This window comes from Carcharodon carcharias, chromosome 21 (assembly GCF_017639515.1).
Source record: "Carcharodon carcharias isolate sCarCar2 chromosome 21, sCarCar2.pri, whole genome shotgun sequence".
Lineage (NCBI taxonomy): Eukaryota > Metazoa > Chordata > Chondrichthyes > Lamniformes > Lamnidae > Carcharodon > Carcharodon carcharias.
Window position 1 is genome coordinate 57,525,272 of NC_054487.1, and position 27,450 is coordinate 57,552,721.

Here is a 27,450-nt window from a genome sequence, read left to right on the forward strand (position 1 = left end):
TGGGATTTTTTATGGCCACCTGAGGGGCAAATGGGGCCCTCGGTATAATGTCTCATCTGAAAGACAGTATCTCCAACAGTGCGGCATTCCCTTGGTACAGCACTGGAATATCAACCTAAATGTGTGTGTTCAAATCCTGGAGTGGGACTTGAACCCCCAACCTTCTGATTTGTTACCAACTGAGCTATGACTGACAGCTATTTGTTCAAAGTTACTAACCACAGTCAACTCCTGCCTGACATAAATCAACTTTTCAGTCTAAAAATTTGAAAGAAATTCAATTCCTGAAACTTGTATTGTGCTTGACTTCATTCCTGTGACTCGGATATTCCTGTACCAGTGCCAGAGCAAAATTTGGAGAGTATTAATTATCTGTCAACTTCTGTTATTTACCAGTTGAAGAGAGGAGCCATTATGATAATGGAAGCTCCACAGAAAAATATTGTCTGCAATGAAGTGGGAGGAAAATGGTTGCTCTAGGTTAACAGGGTGCACCAACCCCCTCAACTACAGCTGAATGTAAAATTTACAAAATGAAGGTATGATCCAGGAGCACTATCGTTAAGAGTGTATGTGCTGCAAATGCATAACCACCCAGTTTTAAAATGATTGAATTCAATAGGAAATAGTGAGGGCATCAATCTGAAGGAAAGTTTATGTATAATTTTCTTGTAACTGATAAAAATTGCTTTTTATGCACAGACAGCCCCCTTTTTTTTAAAAGAAATAGAAACCAGCCTGATGGACTTTGAAGAGCTAAGTCAAACCAAAAAACCTTTGTTCTCCAGCATGGCAGCTGTGAACCACCAACATCCAAGAACTACAATATAAATTAAACAGATGCAAGGTGCATTAAAAATCATTGTATTTGCAACACCTGCCTGTGCAATCTACCACTGCAATCTACCATCTGTGTAAATCATTTATGTGATTAACTCCCCAACCAAATCATGCATGATCTAGCCTACTGGTCATGTTAAAAGCAGAATAATTATAAAATAAATATAATTGTTACAGTGTTTGTTTCCTTACTGTTGGAATTGTAGTAACTATCTTCCTGACATTAATAATACATTTTCAATGATTTATTGCCTTTAGATAGGCATAGATTAAGATAGTTTTATTATATTGACAGTTACTCATGTCACCTTCAAGACAAGATCTTACCACAAATACATTCAAAAACAGTTTGAACATAATGCTGAGCAAGCTACTGGAGTTAGTCGGGAATATTTACTCCAAGTTCCTTAATTGACAAATACATTGAGCGGTGGTTTGGGTGGGGGAGCGTATGTGGGATAGAAGCATGAGTAGGCACTTAAAACAAAAAAACAAGCAGAATTGTACATATGCTGTTAAACTGAATTTTCTACATTAAACCATTGAAAACACATTTTGTCCTCCAGCAATATTCATGATGTGCAATGAATGGAAAAAAAAAACTGATGTGGTAATTTGTATAGGGTTTGCCAGTTTATTTATTTTGCTGAATTTAGCATTCAAGTGCAGCACCGGCAATCTAAGGGAAAAGTTTTTTTTGCACTCGTGAGTCAGCCCTGAGCATCCACATGTCAGGTAGAGATGGATGCAGAATGAAGCTCCAGCCAAGCAATGGAACCCACTGACCACCCCACAACTAGTGTGACATTTCTAGTTGTAACCTATCTCAGTTACCTCATCTGACCCTCCTAGGCTCTAAAATGACACAAATACACCTTCCAGTTGGATATATCCAATAACGCCCTCATAAAACATCCCCACTCATGACCTACCTAACTGGCAGCACTTGGGAGATAATTAATGACCCAGATTTTGCTGTAGACAGGCACCTCATGATGTGGGCATTTAAAACACAAAAAAGCAGAATAGTATATACGCTGCTAAAGTGAATTTTCTACTTAGACCTTTCTCCTTCACCCTTCAGCTCAAAACGTTTCTACGCTGTAAGTACAAGTTGATAATGGTGCGGTGAGGGAATGGGATATCTGGGACCTCAGTGAGCAACAGGACCAACTGTCTATCATCTTAACCAAAAAGATTTAAGAACAGAGAACGAAACAGAGGAACAGCAGAGAAGGAATATGAGTTAGAGTCAAACCAGTTACAGAAAGAGAAATGAGTGAAAGAAAGTAAGAAAGATTGGAGTAAGACAGAGACAGAATGGAAAAGTAAGAAAACCCAGTAAAAAATTTTAAATTATTTCTACACACCTAATAATTGAAGAGTCATACGGATTCAAAATGTTAACTGTGTTCCTCTCCGCAGATGCTGTCAGGCCTGCTGAGTTTTTCCAGGTATTTTTGTTTTTGTTTCTAATAATTGAATACTTGTAGCAGGAGACCTCAGTTTAAATTGTTCCCTTTTTAGGCAGGAGAAGCTGATTGGAATTGCAGTACCATAAATCTCAGTAAAAGGTCCTGGCAACATTCTAGGGCAAGTTTAATAGTCAATTAAAACACAAATTCAGCAACTTTATGAAACTCAAAGGGAGGACAACAGTGAGCTGCTTTATTCAACAGAGCTAATGATGTGGGGGGGGTGGGGGGGTAAAAAATTGCCTAGCAGCACCTGTTGAGATTCACAATTCATGGGATAATTCTGCCTCACCACAACTGCTGGATAGCTGCCTCGCAGTGATCTTTGGGTTCTCTGTTGAATCAAACTTGTGTCCAAAAGTAAAAGGACATTATTTGAACCATTGTACGCCCTACTTTCAGGTATTCAAATTTTAGACACAATAACTTCACTTGGTTTCAAAAATGGGTGCCCAATCTGATTACAAGAAACAAGTTCTCTCTTTTAATGGAGTAACACTGCCCATCATTAACTCTAATTAAACTACAGCCAAAGATTGGTTTCTAAAGGCTGTGTTCACTTTGTGGTGTTGTGACATAGTAAGTGGTCGCACGGAGGTATAAATATCATACTAAGGAGTACTCAATAGAAAAGCTATACATTGCCAGGTTTTAATCAGATATCATATGATATGATTTTGAACAGGAGACTCCCTTCCTGCTCTCTCAAAGACACCCCACTGAACTGGAGACCATCCATTTTCCCCTAGCCCCCATGTTCTCTGACACCACTAACAGCTCCTAATCTCCTCAGTTACTGTCCCTCCTTTTCAAATTTGCAATCATCACCACATTACCTACCCCACTTCTAAAAATGCACCCTTGGCCAGCTGACCTGCAGTCTTTCTTGCCCTGTGGCCTTCCTCACGGCTGACCACACCATTCTCCTCCAACACCTTTCTTCTGATGTCCAACTGAGTGGGACTACCCTTGTCTTGTTCCACTCCTGCCTACAGAGTCATAGTTAGGTGCCTTCTCCCCACCACAGCATGGTTATGTCTGGAGTCCCCCAAGGATTGATCTTTGGCTTCTCTGATTTCTCATCTAAACACTGGCCCTCTGCAACATCATCCAAAAACACAACATCAGGTCTCACATGTGTATTAACATTTATCTCAGAAGCACCTCTCTCGATCTATTCATTGTTTCAAGGCTGTTAAGACTTATCTGAAATCCAGCCTTTTTGAGACATAATTTTGTTCAATTAAACACCGGGAAGAGAGTGTCCCCAGCCACCTAGTCTATTTCACTTCCTTGGCCACTGTCTCAGGCTGAACCAGACTGTTTCACAACCTCAGCATTCTATTTGCCTAAAGGCTGATTTTCTGACCCAATATCCTTTACATCATCAGGACTGCCTACTTTGTAATTTCACTTGCCTCTGCCTCACATCAGCTTGCTTGCCACCGACACCCTCATCCACAATTCTATTGCCTCCAGACTGGGCTATTCCAATGCTTTTATGGAGAACCTCTGTTATCCTCAATAAATTGAAACTCATCTAAAACTCTAGAATCCATATCATAACATCAAGCTCTACTCACCCATAGCTCCTGTGCTCACTGACCCACGTTTTTCTGGTACACCAAAGCATCATTTTAAAAATTTCAACCTTGTGTTCAAGTACCTCAGAGGCCTAACTATTCCCCATTTCAGTAACATCTTCCATTCTGACAACACTGAGAACTTCAATTTTGTCCCACCAATTCTGACCTCTTGACATTCCTCTATATTATTCACCCACCAATGGTGGGTGGCTTCAGTTGTTTAGGCCCAAGCTCTGGAATTCCCTTCCTAAACTTCTCCACTTCTGTCTCACCCTTTAAGATGCTCCTTAAAATCCATCTCTTTCAGCAAGCTTTTGATCACTTCATGTCATTGGTCCAGTGCCAATTTTTGTCCGATCACACTCTTGTAAAGAAGCTTAGGAAAGTTTACTACATTAAAGGCAGGTTGTTGCTGATCTAACATTGCTTCACTACATTTATCTGCACATATTCGGTGTAAAGAGATTTACAAAATTTTATTCATACTTTTGACCAATTCTCATCTTTAAGGTGTTGATATACTCTCGAGGGTGTATAGGGATTCTCATAGAAACATAGAAAATAGGAGTAGGTCATTCAGCCTTTTGAGCCTGCTCCACCATTCAATACGATCATGGCTGATCCCCCATCTCAGCACCATACTCCCGCTCTCTCCCCTTATCCCTTGATGCCTTTAGATTCTAGGAATCTATCTACTTCCTTCTTAAATATATTCAGTGACTTGGCCTCCACAACCTTTTGTGGCAGAGAATTCCACAGGTTCATCATCCTCTAAGTAAAGAAATTTCTCATCTTAATCCTAAACGAAATACCCGGTATCCTGAGACTATGACCCTTTGTTCCAGAAGAAACACCATCACTGCATCCAGTCTGTCCAGCCCTGTCAGAATCTTATACATTTCAATGAGATCCCCCCTCATTCTTCTCAACTCTAGTGAATACAGGCCTTGTCGACCCAATCTCTCCTCATATGACAATCCTGTCATCTCAGGAATTGGACTGGTGAACCTTCACTGCACTCCCTCTATGGTAAGTACATCCTTATTTCGGCAAGGAGACCAAAGTGCACACACGCATTGTTCTATATGTTCTTATAATGAAAACCAACATTTATACACAATTCACCCACGTAGATGCAACACTAAAGGGTTATCAAGGCCTAGTTAACTTAGCATTGCATCAACTTTTGTTTTTTAAATATTGTTTTTTAAATTCTTTCACAGAATGTGGGTGTCGCTGGCAAAACCAGTTGTTAAAAAATGTAAGAATTGCTGCACTACAATAAGAGATTGAGTATGCAGATGCTGATCAAACTGCAATTAAGTTTACTTGCATCCTTGAATTTTACATTTATTTAATATAGAAGACTTAATAGAAAATTAAAATGAAAGGTAACTGGAAGCTTACGGTCATGTCTGCAGTCTGAAATGGAGGTGTTCTGCAAAGCAATCTCCAATTTTGCATTCGTTTGTCCACATTGTGAGCAGCGAATACACTAAGTTGAATTGAAGGAAGCACAAGTAAATCGCTACTTCACCCAACATTTGGGGCCCTAGAAGGTGTGAAGGAGGAGGGTAAAGTGTATGTGTTGCATCTCCTGTGCTTGCATGGGAGGGTGCCGTGGAAAAGGGAGAGTGTGTCAGGAGTGACTGAAGACTGAAGCCAGGAACCGTTTTTTTTTTTGGGGGGGGGGGGGGGGGGGGGGGTCGGTTCCACTTCAATCATCATCAACGGTTGTCTGTCATTTAATTCACCATCCCACTCTACACTGTTCTAATGAAGCTCAAAGCAAGATCAAGGAACAGCACCCCATCATTTGATCAGGCACTTTACAACCTTCCAGATCCATCACTGGCTTCAACAATTTCAGATCATAACCTTTGCACCTATTTTTTTTTCCACATCAGCAGCAGTTGGTAGTGATTCTGCTATTTCCAATTGCACCTCCTCTAGACACATCTGTTTCTTTACTTGTACCAATGCCATCCTCTTATGCCCTGCAACCATTATCCTTTTTGTCATGTCATTTCTCCTGCCTTCCACCCTGTCACAGACATTCCTTCACATCTCCCCCTTTCCCTGCCCCTGTACTTGCTTAAAACCTGTTACTGCTCTAACATTTTCTAGTCCTGACAAAAGGTCATCGACCTTAAACAGGAACTCTTTTTCCCTCTTTGCAGTTGATGGCAGGCTTGCTGAGTATTTCCAGCAATTTCTGTTCTTGTCACTGTAATCAGTCATTGTTCTAGTATAAAGTAAAAATATCTTTGTTTTGGTGCAAGAACCCTACAATAGTTCTAAACAGATCAGTCACTATTGCTTGCAGCTGGACAGTATAATAACATACAAACTTCTGCAAGAATAGTCCTTTTGACCTTTTAGGCAAGCCCGGGGAAAAATGATGATAAAAGGCCTTTTCAAAAGAAACTGCCAAAAATAAATTAACTGGCTTACAGGAAAATCTTGTGTACTTCTTGAATTAAAAAAAATGTAGAAGAATGCAAATGCAGCTGAAAACACAGGTATATTTAAATTTAGTGGGCTGTTTAAAATGAAGAACGTTCTCCAGAGAAAATTCTTCAGAAATGATTGGGATTAATGCATACAGAATATTTCAATCCATTTAATTCACCACATCACAGACTAAAACCCCAGCATTTCCAGCAATTTCCTAATATGGTATGAACTAGATATTCAGCTATTTGGGTTTTGTTCAGACAGAAAAAAAATTGACTGTGCAAGCCATCTAAATTCCAGATATATTGTTAATGTTAAAATGTTAAAGCTTTCTGCAGCACTTTTAGTAACTAATTCATGTAATACATAATATTGTGCTTCATTTCTCAGATCAGTGTATAGGTACTTGTACATTTATAGAAATTGACTGAAGATTGTACTGGCCAAGATACAATTTCCTCCTTTCTCCTTAAAATAAAAGTATCAAGTGATTGAAATTCAACAAATCGGTACAAAATACACAATATATTTTACAACTGCATCACCCAATTTATGCTACTACAGTACATTCATATGTATCCTTTTGTGGTAAAGGCAAATACTGTACCAGTATGTTGTTAGTAAGCAAACCCATACATATTTATCTTCAGGACCAGAATGTTTTGATACCACCAGATCTTGTGTCCTTAGATGCACTCCAAACTTTTCCATCCCTGATACACTACACTTACTGGCTTAACTCTGAAGGGTGATATGTTGAAATATTTTGACAGGTGATACTTAGTCATAGTTAAGTTTAGTGCTATGTTCACTTCACAATTTTTTGAAAGAAACTTAATATAGTTATGGGATCATACCAATGACATCTTGCACAATCACAATCTTTTTCAGACTAAGAAAACTCTCAACAAGGACAGAATTGTCAGCTTATATTTATCTAAAAAAGATTGCTCTAAAAGTACATATAGGTTTTTCACATATAGGCCAAACTGGGTAAGGATCATAGGCTGCCTTTGCCAAAGGGCTTGAGTGAACCAGATAGGTTTTCATGCCAATCCAATGATGACTTATGCTGATACCAACTTTTTATTTTCATTCTTTTAAAAAAGAAATTCAAATTCAGGAACTGCTGGATTATTAGTCCAGCAACATAACACAGGACTGCTATAACATGTATCGTTTTCCAGGGAGATAACTCTAAGGTATGCAGTCAGAAGGTAAGAACACCGTTAGTACAGCTAAAATTTACCTGTGGTAAATAGTTTCATGCTCTTGCAATTTTTAATCAAAATCAACTAAACACCTTCATTACAAATGCCAAAATCTTCATTCATTATATATAACACTTACAGTTCTGAAACAGTTATACAATTAGAAAAGCGCTTCTACTCTAAAGTAACAACTTTTAGTTTTCGTTAAAATGTCTAACATAATTATAGAAAAATTAGCATAGATGCAATCACAATTCCATAATTACTGGAATTCTATCTGGCAGCAGGATGTACAAGAGGCAGTTTTAATATTCAGTCAATAAACACCAAATCTTTTGTTGTTTAATCTGTTGTTGCAGACAAGCTGACATGATTAATGAGATGGCATTATATATTACAATACAACTGAGATCACACATTATTCATTCACTAACTGCTACATCCTACTAACTCTAAGTGGCCTATATTTTGGAAATGACCATATATAGTGCCAGACACCCAAGAGAGCTGGTTTATCTACCAGCACACCAGATGGTTTGAGCTGCTTTTCCTTCTGCTTTCCCTTAAACACAACCAGTTTTGCTACAGCTTTCAATACCCTAATATACCAATCATCTGTCCCAATGTAGTGCTCAGACATGAGTATCACCAGGATTTATAAAGCAACTCATGGATTAAGCAACAATACAATTTGCTGTTATTATGCGCTTAAATTTCAACATTACTTATCTATTTAAAATAGGAACAAGATGACTATTCAATGTTTTGCTGTAACATAATATAGGTTATCAGTTCTCTTTCTTGCAGGCATTAGAACTGTTATTTATAGCTTACAACATATGGTCAGATTATTTGAGCAACTAATAAGAGTTTGTTAACTTTGATCAAAGTAAAACTGGACAAATTAAGCTGTAATTTCCTGCTGAGAAACTCATATTTGCTCTATCCAAGTAAAACGGTAGCAAAGTGGTTTTTGTACTGAACTAGTAATCAGGCCTAGATTAGTGATTCAGAGACACAAGTTCAAATCCCACTGTGGCAGCTGTGGAATTTAAATACAATTCATTGAATAAAACTGATTAAAAAAACTAGTATCGTGATCACGAAAGTACAAGACCTGAAACCAGCCCTGTCCTCCTCACCAACATCTGGTTGCTTTGGCTAAAATTGGGAAAGCTGTCTCACAGAGTAGTTAAATAATAGCCTGACATGGTCAATACTAAAGAATCATCTCTTACGACCAATGTCCCAGAATTCTCCATCAACATCTCTATTTGACTGACAGGGCAAACCCACCAGATTTGCCAAAACAACGAGTGGCCCTGGAAGTTCTGAAAATATTTTCGGACCCCATGAAGTCCCTTGGCATCAGGTTAAACATGGGAAAGAAGCCTTTGGCTGAATACCACCTACTATCTGCACTCAGCTAATGGCTCAGGGCTCCTCCATGTTGAACACCACTTAGAAGGAACACTGAGGGCGTAGGCTGTAGTCTGAATGGGGGGGGGGGAGTGGCTTCAACGTCCATCACCTGGAGTGGCTCAATAGCACCACTACTGAGCAAGCTGGCAGAGTCCTGAAGGACATGGCTATAGCTGCAAGACTGGGCCTGCAGCAGATGATGAGAAAAGCAACACAAGGGGAAAATTTACTGGGCTTGTACCTTACCAATCTACCTGATGCAGATGTATCTATCCATGACAGTACACAGTTCTTGTGGGATCCATCTTCACACTGAGGAAACCCTTCATTGTGTTGTGTGGCATTACCACAGTGCTAAATGGGATAGATTCAGAAGAGATCTAGCAGCTCAAAACTGGGTGCTCTGTGGGCTATTAGCAGCAGCAGGATCCCACCACAATATGTTAGCGCAAGTCCAGGTATATTACTTATTCTACAATTACCATCAAGCCGGGAGACCAAAACTGGTACAACAAGGAGTGTATGAGAGCATGCCAGCAGCAGCAGGTGTACCTAAAATTGAGATGCTAACGTGGCAAATGCATGCTTTGTCTGCTGTTAGCATGCATGCTATAGATAGAGATAAGCGATCTCACAAAAAAATGGATGAGATCAAAGTTCTGCAGTCTTGCCACATCCAGCCATGAAGGTGGTGGACAATTAAACAAACAATGGGAGGAAGCGGCTCCATATACATCACCATCCTCAAAGATAGCAGAACCCAGCAGCTGATTGCAAAAGACAAGGCATTCGCAATCTCCTTCAGCCAGAAGTTTCAAGTGGATTATCAATCTCGCCCAACTCCTGAGATTCTCAACATCACAGATGCCAATCTTCAACCAATTTGATTCACTCTACGTAATAACAAGAAACGGATAAGTGCACTGGATACAGCCAAGGATATGGGGCCCTCACAACATCCCGGCCATAGCATTTAAGTCATGTGCTTCAGAACTATCCGTGCCCCTAGCCAAGTTGCTCCAATACAGTTACAACATTGGCATCTACCCAACAAAGTGGAAAATTTCCCAGCATGTCCTGTCAACAAAAAACAGGACAAATCCAATTCGGCTAATTACTGTTTCTACTATCTACTAAAAATCATCAAAAAGGTAATGCTATCAAGCGGCACTTTACTCACCAATAACCTGCTCACCATGTTTTGTATTCTGACCAGACCACTCCACTCCAGACTTCATTATAGCCTTGTTCCAAACATGGACAATAATGCTGAATTCCAGACACGAAGTGGGAATACTTCCCTTGACACCAAGGCAGCACTTGACTGAGTGTGGCATCAAGAAGCCTAACCAAAATTGCAGCCAATAGGAATCACAAGAAATTTCTCAATTGGATGGAGAATTTTCTCCCACATTGGGAGGAGACAATAGCGCAGTGGTATTGTCCTTGGACTAGTAATCCAGAGACCCAGGGTAATGCTCGCCATGGCAGATGGTGGAATTTGATTTCAATAAAAATCTGGAATTAAAAGTCTAATGATGACCATTACACCATTGTCAATTGTTATAAAAACCCATCTGGCTCATCAACGTCCTTCAGGGAAGGAAATCTGCCGTCCTTACCTGGTCGGGCCTACACGTGACTCCAGACCCACAGCAATGTGGTTGGCTCTTAAATGCCCACTGAACAAAGGCAATTAGGGATGGGCAATAAATGCTGGCCTAGCCAGCGACACCCACATCCCATGAATGAGTTTTTTTTTAAATCTAGCACAAAGGAAGACGGTTATGGTTGTTGCAGGATAATCGCCTCGATCCAGGCCATCACTGCATGAGTTCCTCAGGGCAATGTCCTAGGTTCAATTATCTTTAGCTGATTCATCAATGACCTTGCATCCATCATAAAGTGAAAATTTATGGCTACAGTGCGTTCAATTCTAATTGTAACTCCTCACATAATGAAGCGGTCCATGTCTGCATGCAGCAAGATCTGGATAAAATTCAAGCTTCAGATGATAAGTGGCATTTGACATTCGTGTCACACAAGTGCCAGGCAATGAACATCTCCAACAAGAGAATCTGATCACCTCTCTTTAACATTCAACGGCACCGCCACTGCCGAATCCCCCACCATCAACACCCTGGGGAGTCACCATTGACCAGAAACTTAACTGGACCAGGCATATGAGTGCTGTGGCTACAGGTACTACTGGGACTGGGCATTTTACAATGTGTGACTCGCTTCCCAATTCCACAAAGCCGTTCCATCATCTACAAGGCACAAGGAGTGTGATTGCAAACACTCTACTTGCCCAGATGACTACAGCTCCGATAGCACTCAAGAAGCTCGACACCATTTGAGGAAAAATAGCCTGCTTAATTGCATCCTATCCACCAAGTATTTATTCCTTCCACCACCAACACAGCAGCATGGCTGGCATGTATACTATGCACAAGATGCACTGTAGCAGCTCGCCAAGGTTTCTTTAACAGCACTTTTCAAATCTGCAAGCTCTACCACCTAGGGGAACAAGGGCAGCAGGCGCATGGGCACACAATTTTGTCTGCAATTTCGCCTCCCAGCCATACGCTGCCCTTATTTAAAAAAGATATTGCCACTGCTTCATCATCGTGGGGTCAAAATCTTGGAATTTCCTTCCCTAACAGCACTGTGGTGTACCAAAGTCACGCCCCACAAACGAGTTAGAATATAAACAATATCAGGTAGAAAGTACATAAGCCAAATGGCATGGGTGTGCCACCTGTAGCCCAAAGTCCAAATCATGTCACATGTCTTGACAAAATGACCATGACAGCCCAGGTAACTCAGCCTTTTTTCATACCACATTTCTTAATTGCTGTATTGTCCCATTTCAAGAGGTTGATTTAACAGTAGTACCTCATTAGTTGAGAAATCCTAACACCAAGATCTGGTAGTAATAGCAACCTGAATTCTATTGAAACATGGATTTAAACTTCACATATGGATCCCAAGATTCTGTGGTACACATTTATGCAGTCCATAATGAAAAATACTTGGACACCTGTTATACACTTTTCAGCTACAATTCTGACACTTCTTGTAAGATTTTCTGCGGCTTTCCATAGTTACATACAAATTTCTATAATGGTATGATCTCTGTATGTTCAAGAACATATGCATTTTCATGATATAAACAGTTACCAAGATGCCTAGTGAAGCAACCAGTGTTTTCAGATTTGAAATACATGCAAATTAATAGGACCATGAATTTAAACTTTATCTGTTACATACTGATACTTTATTTTATAATGGGAAAGCTATTGTCATACAATGCAAGCCATAAGTACAATAATTTTTTATAAGCAGTAATAAACGTTGCCACAGAAAATGCATCAAATTGAACTGTATTATAAACTCCCAAGTGGAACTAGAGATGCCTTAAATGCTATTTTCAAATGGTTAGCAACTCTGCAGAGCTTGTATTTCACTTCAATTCAGTAACACAACAGCTATCAGATGATCCAGGCTCTACTCTTCTCATAGTACAAACACACCTAACGAAAAACACAAACAACATCCTCTTATGTCTGTGACTTGGTGCACAATCATGCAGCTGTACCTTTGAGTGCCCCACACCCCAAAAGCACTATCTTAGCTGCCCCTTTCTTCCTCATCTCCATGGTACTCCTAGTGACATCATCCACAGACATGTGGTCCATTGTCAAAGCTACGCTTAAAATACCCAACACTACTTATTCATCACTCCTCTTGACATTCTCCATGCTGTCAAGTCTTCTACTGAATATCAAGCACACAATGACTCTCAATTTCCTCCTGCTCAACATTGGACTCATGATAATCTTGATGTCTTTTTTCACCTTGGATTGAACTTTAAACACCGTACCCTATCCATCACTAAGAACATTTACTTCCATATCTGCAATGTTGTCAGTTGCTCATGAACACAACTAACCCAAAGCTACCCTTACCAGCTGCCCAATTCTCACCCAATTTACCATAAATGCTGCCACACATAATCCTGTCTTGCATGACTTCCCACTCACCCATCACTTCCTCCTTACTGATTTACATAGATGCCATAACCCTAGTACAGTTAGTCCTAATCCTAACCTTCAATTATAAATTCATCCAAAGCCAATCCCCAATCTTCCATTGTAATTTCCTCTAGCACAACTTCTCTTCCCAAAAGTTCACTCTGTTGATTGCAGCTTTTTATGCATCACCCCTCTCACCTTAAGATTCATGACAGAGCCTTTGGCCACCTCCTTCAAGTTTGCTAAACTTTCCTTCTTCACACTCTACCTTTAAAAGCCTGAACCCTTTAAATCAAGCATTGCCTCCCTTCCTGGCTCAGCACCCATTATGCCTGCTATGGAAGTGATTTTATGTTAAATGAGCTACATCAATACAAGTAGTTGTGTTGTTGATGATACCAGAATCTGATACACATGTAGTAAACTTTACTTTGGAAGTGGTGCATCAGCATGTCTGAAGGATGCCAAGTATTCTGATTAACTTTCTCAGCAACCAAACACCTGTTGAACATCTCACTAAAAAAGATGTTTCCCAAATACTTTTAGCTGCCAAGCTACTTTCCCAACATGTTTTTTTTTTGGAGGATTTCATTCCTCCTCTGCAAATTCCAAGATCTGAACATCTGACCAGTCTGACTGCGACTCCTGATGTGAGTGTGTTTATTTACTTCCAGCCTGCCCAATCCCACTGCATTACTTCCTTTTTTTGCCAGCTGGTCCATTGTTTTTGCATTACTTCCTCCTGACTTGTCTTTGTTTGCTGCATCATTTATTTGCAGTTGTCCCAATCCTGCTGCATTACTCCGTTCCAGCTGGTCCATTCCCACTCTATTATTTATTTCCTGCCAACCCTTTCATGTTGCATTTATGTACTTCAAGCCAGCCCACACCAGCTGCAATGTTCACACCATTTGGGCTAAGTTAATTCTGGCCAGCCTGAAACACCATGATACACAATGTTTTCTAACTCTAACATCTCATCGTTAGGAAAGAACAAGCCCTTTAACTCTCTTTGAGCAACATCACAGGAAGTCTACGAGGATATATTTTAAATCTTCATTAAATATATAATGATTAAGCACACTATTACAACAGGATTGTAATAATTAGTCTCAACTAAACAAATGCATTCTCAGGCCTACCCTGATTAAATTAGGTACTTCTTCATACTCATTTCCCCTCAAGCTTGAATGAAAAACTCCTTCATTTGGCATATTGTATTTCAATGATGGTTAATCTTGCTTCTAGTAGCTACTTCTCTGACCTTCTTAAGCCAGAAATCTCCTTCAGAGTATGCAAGCATGCTGGACTAATATGTCATTTTTCTTCCCCTTTTTTTTGGTTACAATTTTACTGGCTATATATTTATGTTTTTAATTCTCTATTCCTAATGAATGGGACATACATCTGCCAATCATAAAATATGGTAATACTAATATTGCCATAATGACTGCAATTTGTTTTTACTGTAAATGGTATCTATTGGATTAATCTATCTGGTTGTATCCTAACCTTAGTGCACAGCAGGGAGCGTTCTCTGTGGTAGATGCATGTGTTGAGAATGCTTTTCAAGGAGTCACATTTGGTGATGATCAGATCCAGCTAATGACAATGCCCTGACCTTGGATGTCTCTAGATCACCTTGAGGCATGGTTTGTTCTGAAAAAGGGTGTTAGTTAAAAAAAACTCATGGTGGCAGCAAAGCTCAAGTAATCTCTGTCCATTCTCATTTATCTTTCTCAGGCCACAATGTCCGAGGTAGGAGGGCCATGCCTCATGGTCCACGCCCACTCTTGTGTTAAATCCCCTAGCAGGTAAAGATATTCTGACTTGGGGATTCTGTTGATAACAGTGTCTATCACACTTCACCTCTGCAATGGAGCATAGCTATTCATGAGGTTAACTGGCCCTGTTTGATTTGAGAGGCTTTGAGTTTGAGTGTTTGAGTTTGCTGCAGCTGCTCAACGTGATCCATGACAACATGATGGGCAAGGTCAGCTATGATGCAGCATCACTGGATCCACAGTGCGGTCAATCAGGGTTGTGTTCTGGCACTAACACTCATTGGCATATTCTTCTCTTTGCTGCTGTCATATGCCTTTGGGTCATCAATAGAAGGTGTCTACTTACATACCAACCAGACAGAAAGCTATTCAGCCTTGCGTGCCAGATATTCAAGACAAAAGATGCCCTAAGTCCTTATCAGAAAGTTGCTCTATGCTGATGAAGCCATACTAGCACTCCAAACCGAGGAACACCTTCAGCCCCAAATGGACAGACTCTCTCACACCTGTTGAGTTTAGTTTGACCATCAGCATCATGAAGGCAAATATCATGGTCCAGGATGTTTCCATACTACCATTAATCAGCATTGACAACGTGACACAGGAGGCTGTTGACAGCTTCACATACCTAGGCTTCACAATAACAAGCAACGTCATTTGATGCTGAAATCAACACATGGACTGAAAAAGCTGCAGCTGTTATATTCAAGCTGAGTAAGTGGGTGTGGAAAAACAGTGACCTGACTGAGAATACCAAACTGAGAGTCTATCAAGCCTGTGTCCTCAGTGCACTCCTCTACAGTAGTGAGACCTGGACAACATATGCTGAGCAGGAGAAAATACTGAACCAGCTTCAATCTTCACTGCCTCCGATGTATCCTCAACATCTCTTGGCAGGATAAGGTCACCATCTCAGAGGTCCTGCAGTGCGTTAATCCCATCATCGTACTTACATTGCTAAGCCAATGACATTTGCGCTGGCTCAGCCATGTTCATCGGATGGATGATAGCTGTAAACCCAAGAACCTCTGTATGTGAATCAGCCAATGGGTTATGACCTGCTGTACATCCATACCTCTGCAACAAGTAGGCTGCAAGCGAGATATGAAGATGCCGGACATTGACACTGACATCTGGGAAAGAGTCGCTGACAGCCGTAACCTCTGGAGGCTGACTGCTTGGAAGGGCATTGGAAGAGGCAAGCAGAAATGAGAAGGTCAGGTGGCTGAGAAGCAGGCCCAGAGAAAAGAGAGCCCAGGAATTATGCGCCTTCTCAGCCCACCGTCTACATCTGTAGCAAACGCAGCAGATGCTGCCATGCCAGCGTGGGGCTCCTGAGCCACACAAGGTGATGCTTAAGACAGAGTTGACCACCACAGCACAAACCATCGTCTTACAAGACGTAAGGCTGCCACCATGTACAATCTATTTGGTGTTTACTACATTTGTTTAATGCTGAAACTATATTATTGAGAATGGTACTCAATTTTCAGGGAGACAATTCTATTGTCATTCAAATTTGATCGGATCGAAGTTAATTTCTCCCTTCTCTTCCCTTCCCATCCCCTCGAGCAGAGCATTATTTTCACTGCCAGAAATCAGAACACCTCTGCTTTAGCATATTAAAGTAGGTCATTCTTCTGATTTAAATTATCCCACCTACAGACGCACTGGCAGACTGTTTCCATTATCAATTCCTGATGTGGTTGCACTAAACAGAATCTCTTCAAGTAGAATGGAAACAAGGTCACAGGAAAGGCGGTTTACATATTAGTAACAAGCTCCTTTCATCTACAAGTAATAAATTAAATCTCCTACAAAACTGAAACTCCTGAATTTCCAAGATATTAGTCACGACACTGTCAGAAAATCCCGCTGTGCTAACTTTACAAGCAAATAAATTCTTGTGGAACTCATTGTACCCATGTCAATAACAACTGACATAAACTGCTTTTTTCCTCTCTATAATTTATTCTTCTTGGGTACAGTCATCAACTTACACGAATGGTTTCATTTCCCAATGCTGTAATGTCCATTATGCTCACTATTTTTGGACAGCAAATATTGTCTGCACATAAATCAGTCAGAAGACAAAATCAGTGGCTCCAACAAAGAACAGCCAATAACACAACTAATACTTAATGGGAATGGGGTTCACATTTTATAGCTTTCAAAACAAAAACACAAGATCTTAGTGAGTCACAATGATGTAACACCCTATTTACAGGTATGATAGCAAGGGTTCTAGTTTTCCATATCAAAATGCCCTATGCTACCTGGGTAAAAAAAAGTAGACATGACAGCAAACCACTTCCCCAGAGAATGAATTCAAGTTGCACACAAGCAAAGTTAGAATCAACTTCTATATATAATCTGAACTATGACATGTGACTCGATGTCAATGAACTTCTGATGACTAAGAGATCACCACAGAACATGTCTACCACACATACCTGCAATTGTGAAGCAAACAAAATATTAGTTGAAGAACCGCTGGATCTATTAAAGGTCATAAATTGTTATGCATTTGATTATGCCCAGCTGAGTAAAACACAAACCGTAAACACGATTGATGTCATCCTCTAAAATCTGATTAGCTGTAGCAGCTTTAGTTTAAAAGGTATGCAGCAATTTGTTTTCTTTGGATTTTACATTAACTATATTAGCTAGATATCTGCAATTGCAAATTGCCACATGATACTTATCATGCCCATCCTGGAGGAGAGGGAAAAATCTAGAAGTTTTAGTTCAAAACTCAAGACACAATGTTATATTAATTTCTGAAATACATCTACCACACTTCAACCAAAGCAAATACAAATTTCTGTGTCATGCAACAAAACAGTATTTAAAAAGAAAGCCAGTCATTTTCTACTGGACTCATCTGGCCCTGCGAAGGCCTGGAACTTACAAACAGCTGCCAATCTACAGAGCAACTTCTAATTCACCTAAGGGTGGCTATTTACATTAAGAATTTGAAGTGACAACCAGCTAAATCCTAGTAGCAAAAATTAAATTTGAGTTGAAATCTAGCTGATTTTTTTTTTTAACAGGAGGCATTTGACAAGGTTTTATGCAAGAGATCAGCAAAAATTAAAGCAGACCAAATTAGAGGTAATCTAGCAGCATTGTCTGTAATTGGTTGGGAAGTAGGAGACAGAGATTGGGGATAATGGAAATGTGCTGATTGGTGGAATGTGACAAGTGATTTTCCTCAGGAATCTGTACTAGGGCCTCACCTTTTCATTATATACATAATCAATGACTTGGATGAAGGAAGAGAAAGTTGTTTATCCAAGTTTACAGATGGCAGTAAATTAGAAGCACATTGTGCAGATGGGAGCAGGAAGTTACAAAGGCAGGCAGACAAAGTGAGTAGGCAGATGTATTTCAAATTGGGGAGGTGTGAAAATAGCATCCAAAGGAAGACAAAACATAATATATTCTTCATGATGAGACACTGTGGAGTTGTGGGCAGATTTGGATATCCACAGACAGAAGTAACCAAAAATTAATGGATAGCACAATAAAGTAATCAGAAAAGTTAATGCCTTTATCTGAAGGGGGCTAGAATTAAAAAAAAGGAAAATTAGGCTTCAATTTTACAGAATCGTGGTCAGGTACCATCTGATGCGCTGCATTCAGTTTTGGGCATTATACCTTCAGAAAGATATACGGAACCTGGGAGTGTGTACAGTACAGATTTATCAGAATGGTTTCAGCTTAAAGAGGACAAGTTGTCCTTTATTCCCTTGAGTTTAGAAGGATAAAGGGTGACCCATATGAGATTCTTAAAATGACAGAAGGATTCCAGGCCAAGGGGTTCCAATTTTAAACTTAGAGCTAAACCATTCAGGATTGAAATCAGGAAGAACTTTGTTCCCCACACAAAAGTAGTGGAAATCTGAAATTCTCCTTCCCAGAAGGCTGTGGACGTTAAGTCAATTGAAATTTTCAAACCATGTTCGATGGTTTTTGTTAGGGAAAAGTTTCAAGAGGATATGGAAGAAAAAGTGGACAAATGAAGGTACAGAGAAGCAATGATCTGATTAGATGGAATGTCATCTAGGGGTCAAACATTCTAATTCTGTTTTTATATTCCTATTGTGTCAAAATGGTTTAGTGCATTTTTTTCTTATAGTCTATCCACGATATTAAAATCCTGTTCTTATAAAATAGTGTATCCTTCATATTACGAAGGAGCAGTGCTTCTGGTGGTGGGCCAATAAGGAATCTCAGTGCTTCACAGGTTAGCAAATCCAAAATAAAGTACAATTTTAAAATGTTGTCAAGTGTGTCTTATTTATTTTACAACAAAAACTTGTATTTATATACTGCCTTTAATATAGAAAAAATATCCTAAGGTGCTTCTCAAAAGCATGATCAAACAAAAAGTGGCAGTTGTGTCAGCTGATGTCATCAGTGAAATTTCTTTTTAAAAGTCCAATTCAGTCCACTGCAGTCCAGGTAACTAATCATATTAACCTTTCATTGCTGGGAGGTAAATTTGGTTCCAGACAAATTAGCTAAAACCTTTTCTCATTGTTCGAGGCAAGAATCTTCGATTAGAGATTTTTCAATAGGTTCAAACCAAATCCTAATGGCAGACCACAAGCAAGCTTTGAATTGTATACACTTCCAAATGTACCCCACATTATTCTGCCCTCCTTCTTATCCATATGCATTGCTGGCATATCTCTAGGCAAGACTTGGGGGGCAGACACACCCTGAAAAGTTGGTGCCTACAAGTTAATGTTACACATTAAGAGAAAGTATGCATTTACACCTTGCACTTTCTTCAGACATTCCAAAGCACTTAACAGAAAACAAACTACTTTTGAAATGCAGTAACCATCGCTATGCAGGAAAATACAGTATCTGATTTGTGCACAAGGTCACAAACAGCAAAGGAGATAAGTCACCAGTTAATCTGTTTTGGTATTGTTGGTTGCAGGCAGAATATTGATCACGTCACTGGGTCAACTACCTATTCTGCATATACTGCCAATCAGATTTTGTTTTAAAATGAACTTCCACCTGAACAGATGGATGGGATCGATTTAAAATTTCATCCCAAAGACCCCATCTCTAATAGTACAGCACTCCTTTACTATTGTACTGCCAACTTAGTATATACCTTTATGTTCTGCAGCTGGATTTTATTTCACATGATATCTTTTAACATCTAAAACACCAGAGAAAAAAGTGATATTTGGGTTTATCAACATTCAACAGACCAACCTGGCCATTATTTCTTTTAAAGCTCTTAACATCCACCCTCCCTCATCTGAGATACCCCACCAACAGCACTGCCACAATTCATACAGATATATTGCTCCAGTTTCCCCCAGATTACAGAAAGTATCTACTATCAGAAACTCACTTACATCACAGAGATACTCACCCCACCTCCATGCCTTTTCCAGAAGGCAATGTCTTTTTGGTGTGTTTCATGTTACTGGACCTGGCTACTGTTTCTATTCTATGCTGCTAATTTGTTCTCTTTGCTGGAAACAGGGACCATGCAAGACCAGGCAATCGGATTTGCAGCAGAGTCTGGTCTTGGAGCGAAGCAATAGCAGCATCAGACACAAAGTGCAGTCAGGACTATCATTAAGATGATCAGTAAATGAAGGGCATTAATTTCACAGACCAATCCTGTAGGGCAACAAATTAACTGCTGCACCACCGTATGTTTCAACAAGGTCCACTCCTCCATCACCCCCTAAACCTCAACCCCCTCCCACAGCACCTTCCCATGCAACCGCAGAAGGTGCAACACCTGCCCCTTTACTTCCCCTCTCCTCACCGTCCATGGGCCCAAACACTCCGTTCAAGTGAAGCAGCATTTCACTTGCACTTCCCTCAATTTAGTCTACTGCATTTGCTGCACCCAATGCGGTTTCCTCTACACTGGAGAGACCAAATGCAGACTGGGTGGCTGCTTTGCGGAACACCTTCAGTCTGTCTGCAAGCATTACCCAGACCTCCCTGTCACTTGCCATTTCAACACTCCACCCTGCTCTCATGCCCACATGTCTGTCCTTGGCCTGCTGCAATGTTCCAGTGAAGCTCAACACAAACTGGAGGAACAGCATCTCATCTTCCGACTAGGCACTTTACAGCCTTCCGGACTTAATATTGAGTTCAACAATTTCAGATCGTGAACTCCCTCCTCCATCCCCACCTCCTTTCCAATCTCCCGTTTTCCAATAATTTATAATTTTTTTAAAATATATTTTTCTTTTCCCACATACTTTTAAATTTATTTCGATATATTGTTTTATCTCCACCTTTTAGCCCATTTCGATCCGTTCCCCCCACCCCACAACCACTAGGGCCATCTGCCACTTGCTTGTCCTGCTTGCTACCTTTAATGTCCCCATTAGCACATTCCTTAGATAATATCACCACCGTCAACACTCCTTTGTCCTTTTGTCTATGACATCTTTGGCAATCTCTTCTTTGCTTCCACCTATCACTGGCCCTCTATCCAGCTCTACATGTCCCACCCCCCTCTACCAGCTTATATTTCACCTCATTTCTCTATTTCCTTAGTTCTGATGAAGAGTCACACGGACTCAAAACGTCAACTGTGTTCCTCTCTGCAGATGCTGCCAGACCTGCTGAGTTTTTCCAGCTATTTTTGTTTTTGTTTCAGATTTCCAGCATCCAGAGTATTTTGCTTTAATCAACAACTGACTTCCCCACCAACACCCCCAGCACACCTACCCAATCCCCACAATTGAAAATGTAACCATTTGCATATGCCATCACCTGGTCGGCATAGTCAGTGCCCATCATTTGATAATCTCACTGTGAGACTATAGGATGCTAATTGACAAAACTTGTACTGGTCCATCACAGGGTTGCAGTTAATTAAGCATAGTAAATAGAACTTTACTGTACAGCGGAGTTGCATTATGCTTGACTTGAGAATACCAAAAGGGCAAATTTGTTCCGATCTCAGCAACGACACCTCTCATTTTTGCAGAAATATTTACAGAATGAAATTCAAATTTCCCCCAAAACGATTTGAAGAAAATAGATGAGAAAATATACCAGTTTATAAATGAGTGAAAACTGGAAATTGTAAACTCCAATAGCTTTGTAAATCACAAGTGAATAGTGGCCCAGTTTCAGTGCTAAGTATAGAATATTTAATAGGCCATTTAAATAATGCATTTTCATAATCTGCAGATATTTCATTATCTAGCTGCAATACAAATGAACATAATGTTACATTTCAAAAGTCCCTGTACAAGTGGAATAAGTTCATAATTCCAACAAGCACAATTTATTTAACAATTCAGTTATACCACTGTTCTCCAGCCTCTTTCCCCATTTCAATACTCTGAAATTTTATGCAAAAGACAATGTCCAACTACAATGTGATGTCACTTGACAATTACACCTCTCACTGATATATTTGTGTCTTCAGTATAATCAATAATCCTCAATATACATTGAGGGATTCTTCTGGTCCCAAATAATTTATTTTATATGTTCTTAATAACTGCTCTTATTTTAAGGAGTCCTCATGCAATAATTGCAATAATCATGCATTTTTTGAGCTAAAATGTACACATCAGTATCAAGTTATATACACCATGAAAGAATCCCTATAGAAACATTACAAAGTAACTATTAAATAGCCCAAATAATGACCTGAATTTAATTGGTTGTCACCAAGTGTTATCACTGAGCAATTTTCCAGCAAACAATGAATCCATATTCAGAATTTTTGATAAATAGGAACACATTGTGGCTAGGAGCAGATTACTATAAGCATCAGGACGAGAAGAGTATGGAACAAACAAAATATACTCTCAAGAATAATGTTAACCATATTCTAAAAGAAAGTCTTATAAATAAGTATGTTTAAGATAGTCAGGCACACAGCAAGAACATTTATGCCTCTGATCAACATAACTCAGTTTCAGATGTATTCATGATAGGCAAAGCAGCAAGTTGTCACTCTGAGCAATCACCGATTTGTAGCCTCCTAAAAGAAATTTGAACAAAATTGTAAGCACTCTTCACCGCCCTAAAGTGAAATGCCTCCTAATCTGAAGCTGTAGTGTTTGTAAGCATATGCAACCAAGACACATTAGCTTTGCTTCATTTCCTTCCCAAATATGGTGGTTTGTGCATACTTAACTATATAATTCCCAAATGATCCATAACATTATGGCATTCGTGGAGTGCATAATCCAACGCAACATGAATATACAACAGTCATCATGTAGAAAAATTCCCAGAGCACTTCACAGGAAATGAGGTAAAGGGGATAGGATGGGAGCAGAGGAGACTAAGATGGATGACCAAAGGCTGTTTGAAAAGGAAACCTCTGAAACTTAGGAGAGAAGTGGAAAGGTGGAGCATTTTTGGGACGAAGACTCTGGCATTAGGACCAAGGCAAATGAGGCCCTTCCACTGCTGGTCGGACAAGGTGGTGCTGGTGGGTGCTTTTGGTTTTTTTTTGGGGGGGGGGGTAGAATTCTGCTGACAGAGTCCCCAACTTGAAAAATTAACTCTTTCTTTCACCAGAGAAGCTGCCAAACCTGCTGAGGAATTCCAGAATTTTCTGTTTTTACTTTAAATTTCACATGTTAAGGGACAGGGCCCCAATGTCTATTAACAAGATGGAAAGGATGGGCATGCAGGCTGAGCATTGAATGTAAATACTTAATTTGAAAATGAATAACAACAGTTCAACATTCAGTCTCTTTCACCACAGCACTGTCCTATAATTATGCACATCAGCAATTTGCCCCAGTGAAAATATGTCAAAAGTGGTCTTCGGTACTGGTATAAATACAACTGCCCCTTCAATTCCTACCTTAATAACATTAACTGTGAAATATAAGACAACAGCTCCTTTAAAAATATTATCTGTTGACCTATAAAGCTGTCTTGTAGGTGTGGGTGACAGACTAGTTCAAGTTGCATCCATGTGACAAACTGAAAGTTTAAAGGTAAACAAACTAATCTAATTTAAAATTTTAAGTACTGAAGGCACTTGGAATCTGATGCTTACAAATTATTTATTTCAGTAAAATAAGAAAGAATGGATGCTGTTTTAAGCTACAGAAACTGAGCTGTTTTTACAGAGTCTTGTAGCTGAAAAAGTAACCAGTTTAACACTTCCATATATTAAAGACAAGATTGGTGCCAAAGTACAGTACTGCAAACTATTTTATTTGAATGCACAGAAAAATACTGTCAGAGGGAGAGGGAAAAAATGGGACAACCATAGTTGTCCTACATTTGGAGTCTCAGTTTAATGTGGGTCACCAACATTGCCACCTTGGCTTCTTAAAGAGCTAAATATAAACTAAAATATATTTAATCTGATTCAGGTGTGTAACAGGAAATAGTTTTAAGAAATTCAAAGCATCATGCTAGAAAGAGTAGCTTATTGGAGTACCTTTGGATCATGAAAGAGCCAAAGTACAGCAGGCAGGATGCAGTTATGATGACATGTATATTGCCCAATATTCTTTCACTTAAGTTTGCTTTTAAATGATTTCTGCACAAGTTGGACTATATACAGGGTAAATACAATCTCAGAATGACTTGAAGCCAACATTATGAAGTTTTTTAAAAAAAATCCAATATATACTGTTTTCCTGTACTGATATTAAAGCTTTTAATAGAATCATTGAATTTTACAGTACAGAAGGCGGTAGTGAGCTCACTGTGCTTGCATCAGTTCTCTGAACAAACAATCCACCATCCCATTCCCGTATTCTTTCACCATACGCATTATTATTTGTCAAGTAGTTAGCCATTTTTTAAAGTTATGATGAATGGTGATTCCGACACAATTTATAGAAGAACATTTCACTTCCAGCAACCCTCTCCATGACAAAAGCACATAACCACTCCCTTTGCTTTTTAGAAGCTTTCTTAAATTTATGCTCTAAAGTTTGTCCCACCAACCTACATAAACATTTAAAAAATAATTTACTGAACCCTTTATAATTATGAACATCATCAGTTTTCCTCTTAACCTTCACTGCCCTACTATAAAAAGGCACTTTCTCTAATTCCTCATAACAAATGCCTCTCAAATTGGTATCATTTTAATGAATCTCATATATCCACTCCACAGTCTTGAGATCCTTTCTTTCTTGGGTGCGCAAAACTAAACACAATATTCTAATTGTAATCCAACCAGTGGGTTTAGCATTACCACTTTGGTTTTACATTACCTCCTGACTTGTGAAACTAAGAATCCATATGTTTTAACAGCTTTATCAATTGGCCCTAACAATTTTAAATAATTCATTTCCATCCACAGACTTCTTGAGCTTTCATTCTATCACATCAGTGCAACACTTTTGATTTGTAGAAGTGCAGCTTAATGGTAAATCTTCCAGAAAGTATTTAGCCCTGACATCAAAATGTACAGTAAAGCAAACAGAATTGCTACATAATCTAATAATGACAGCATATTGATGCTATACGGTAAATGCATAAGAGAGGAAGTCACTAAAACTGCTAATATCTATCAACTTATCATTTGCCAATTTGACTATTCCTAACTGGAAATTCTAACAGCATCCTGACGTTTTTTTTTAAGTGAAAGGATAATATTATCACACATTTGCACCAAGCCCTCTAAATGTTGGGGGTGGGGACCATCAGTTGAAAAAGGAAAGTCTATCACTTACCCTTAACGTTTCTATCACCAGATCTCTGGCTTCCAGTTCTCCTTCAAGGATGCTGAGGAGAGTCAGTAGTTCTGGTTTACTGAGATTGTCCATGTCAAATTCAGACTTCTGCAAATGTAGAAATATATATAAAATTTGAAAAAAGTCACACAAATAAATCAAGTTCTGAATGACAACACAAAGCATGATTTGCAGCTCTGACAATGTTTTAGTTAAAGACCGTAACAATTTACAATCATTGTCTGTACGGTATAAAACATGTAAAACATCAATTCCTTAAGGTGGACAGTCTCGATTTTCCTATAGAGCTCTTTTCCTTAAGGTAGCCGAGTGTTCACATCAATCACAATTAAACCTCAATTACCATACAATGTAAAGGGAAATAATGTTCGGGCAAATAATATCTTCGATACAATCGAACGTTCCCTTATTGAACCGAACAAGATAAATGGTAGCGACACTGGTTCGGATTTCAGCTGCATGAAAGCAATCCTGGGGGTTTTGTTCAGGACAAATAAAGTGTTGCGGGCCAGCAAAAAACCTTGGCGTGTGGGTGGATTTTTTTTTAAAAAATCCTAAATCGATTTTTTATGTCATAACGTAGCGCTTTTTCACTTTAAAAGAGAAAGCAAAATCTCAGCGACTGCATTGTGTGCCAGAATCTAATCTGAATCGAACAGTGCCTTTAGACACACTTCGAAGGAGAGAAGCGAAAATAAATGAGTATTGAAGGTAGAAAAATCACACGGTTACATTTTCCAGTCCGTGCGTGAGGCCGCTTCCAGCATCAACTTACACAGGGAATGGATACATTGTATTCAGAGTTTATGCAGCTACATTCTAGACAGTGAACCTCACAATGGGAGCGGGCTTTTCCCTCATTTATTTAATATATATCTCTATCGGCACGGCTGAGTCTGCGGTGCAGGTTGCTCACTCGACTTTACCTGGCAGCTGTTGGAGGCTCGTTCCTCGGACGGAGGGTCGCCGCTGTCCGGCCGCAGCTCCCTCTCAGTCGCCATCTTGCCTTGTGAGAGGAAAGGGGGGGCTGCGGTGGGGGGGCGGGGGGGAGGAGACAGACAGACAGACTGAGCGCCAACAACCAGACAGGGGGCAGTGACCACCAGCAGAAAAAAACCCGAGCCCATTCACAGCAACCGAGCGAGGGAGAGAGACCGCACAAACCGAACACAGAGAGTACACAAACCAAGTCCAAAGAGAGAAAGAGACTGCAAAAACCAAACCGAGAGAGAGAGAGAAACTGTACAAACCAGAAATATAGAGACAGGGGAAACTAGAGAGAGAGACTGTACAACCCGAACCCAGAAAAATAGAGACTTCACAAACCAGACCGAGAGAGGGACTGCAAAAACCAAACCTAGAGAGAGAGAGACTGCAAAAAATAAATCCGGAGAGAGACTGCAATAATTAAATCTAAAGAGAGTGACTGCACAGACCAACCATAAAAAGAGATTGCAAAAAAACAAACCTAGAGAAAGAGACTGCAAAAAACAATACAGAGTGTGTACAAATCAAACCCAGAGATTGGGGCTAGAACCTAGATCCACTCAATGAAAAAAAACACAAAGCGGGCAACACCACCGAATAAAGAAGCTAATTAAAATTATTGTCGGATTGAGGGGACACTGTTCAACAAAATCGGGCAAGCTGAAAGAATTTGATGAATCAGTGCTCCTCCATGTCGAACACCACTTGGAGGAAGCACTGAGGGTGGCAAGGGCACAGAATATACTCTGGGGTGGGGGACCTCAATGTCCATCATCAAGACTGGCTCGGTAGCACCACTACTGACCAAGCTGGCCGAGTTCTAAATGACATAGCTGCTAGGCTGGGTCTGTGGCACGTGGTGAGGGAACCAACAAGGGGGAAAAGCATACTTGACCTCATCCTCACCGACCTACTTGGCGGACACAGATGCATCTGTCCATGACAGTGTTA

The 27,450-nt window shown here is 39.8% G+C and overlaps 1 protein-coding gene across 3 annotated transcripts in view; it reads right to left on the reverse strand.

Moving 5' to 3' along the window:
• Positions 1–26,508, reverse strand: part of cttnbp2 (cortactin binding protein 2) — a 205,089-nt gene extending 178,581 nt beyond the window's left edge. For all 3 annotated transcript variants that reach the window (XM_041216328.1, XM_041216327.1, XM_041216329.1), the window contains exons 1-2: positions 26,439–26,508; positions 25,492–25,599 (exon numbers count right to left, since the gene is read on the reverse strand). In XM_041216328.1, the coding sequence (XP_041072262.1) occupies positions 25,492–25,584 (93 nt within the window). In that variant the 5' untranslated portion in view covers positions 25,585–25,599; positions 26,439–26,508. The remainder of the gene's footprint in view (positions 1–25,491; positions 25,600–26,438) is intronic.
• Positions 26,509–27,450: the final 942 nt, after the last annotated feature.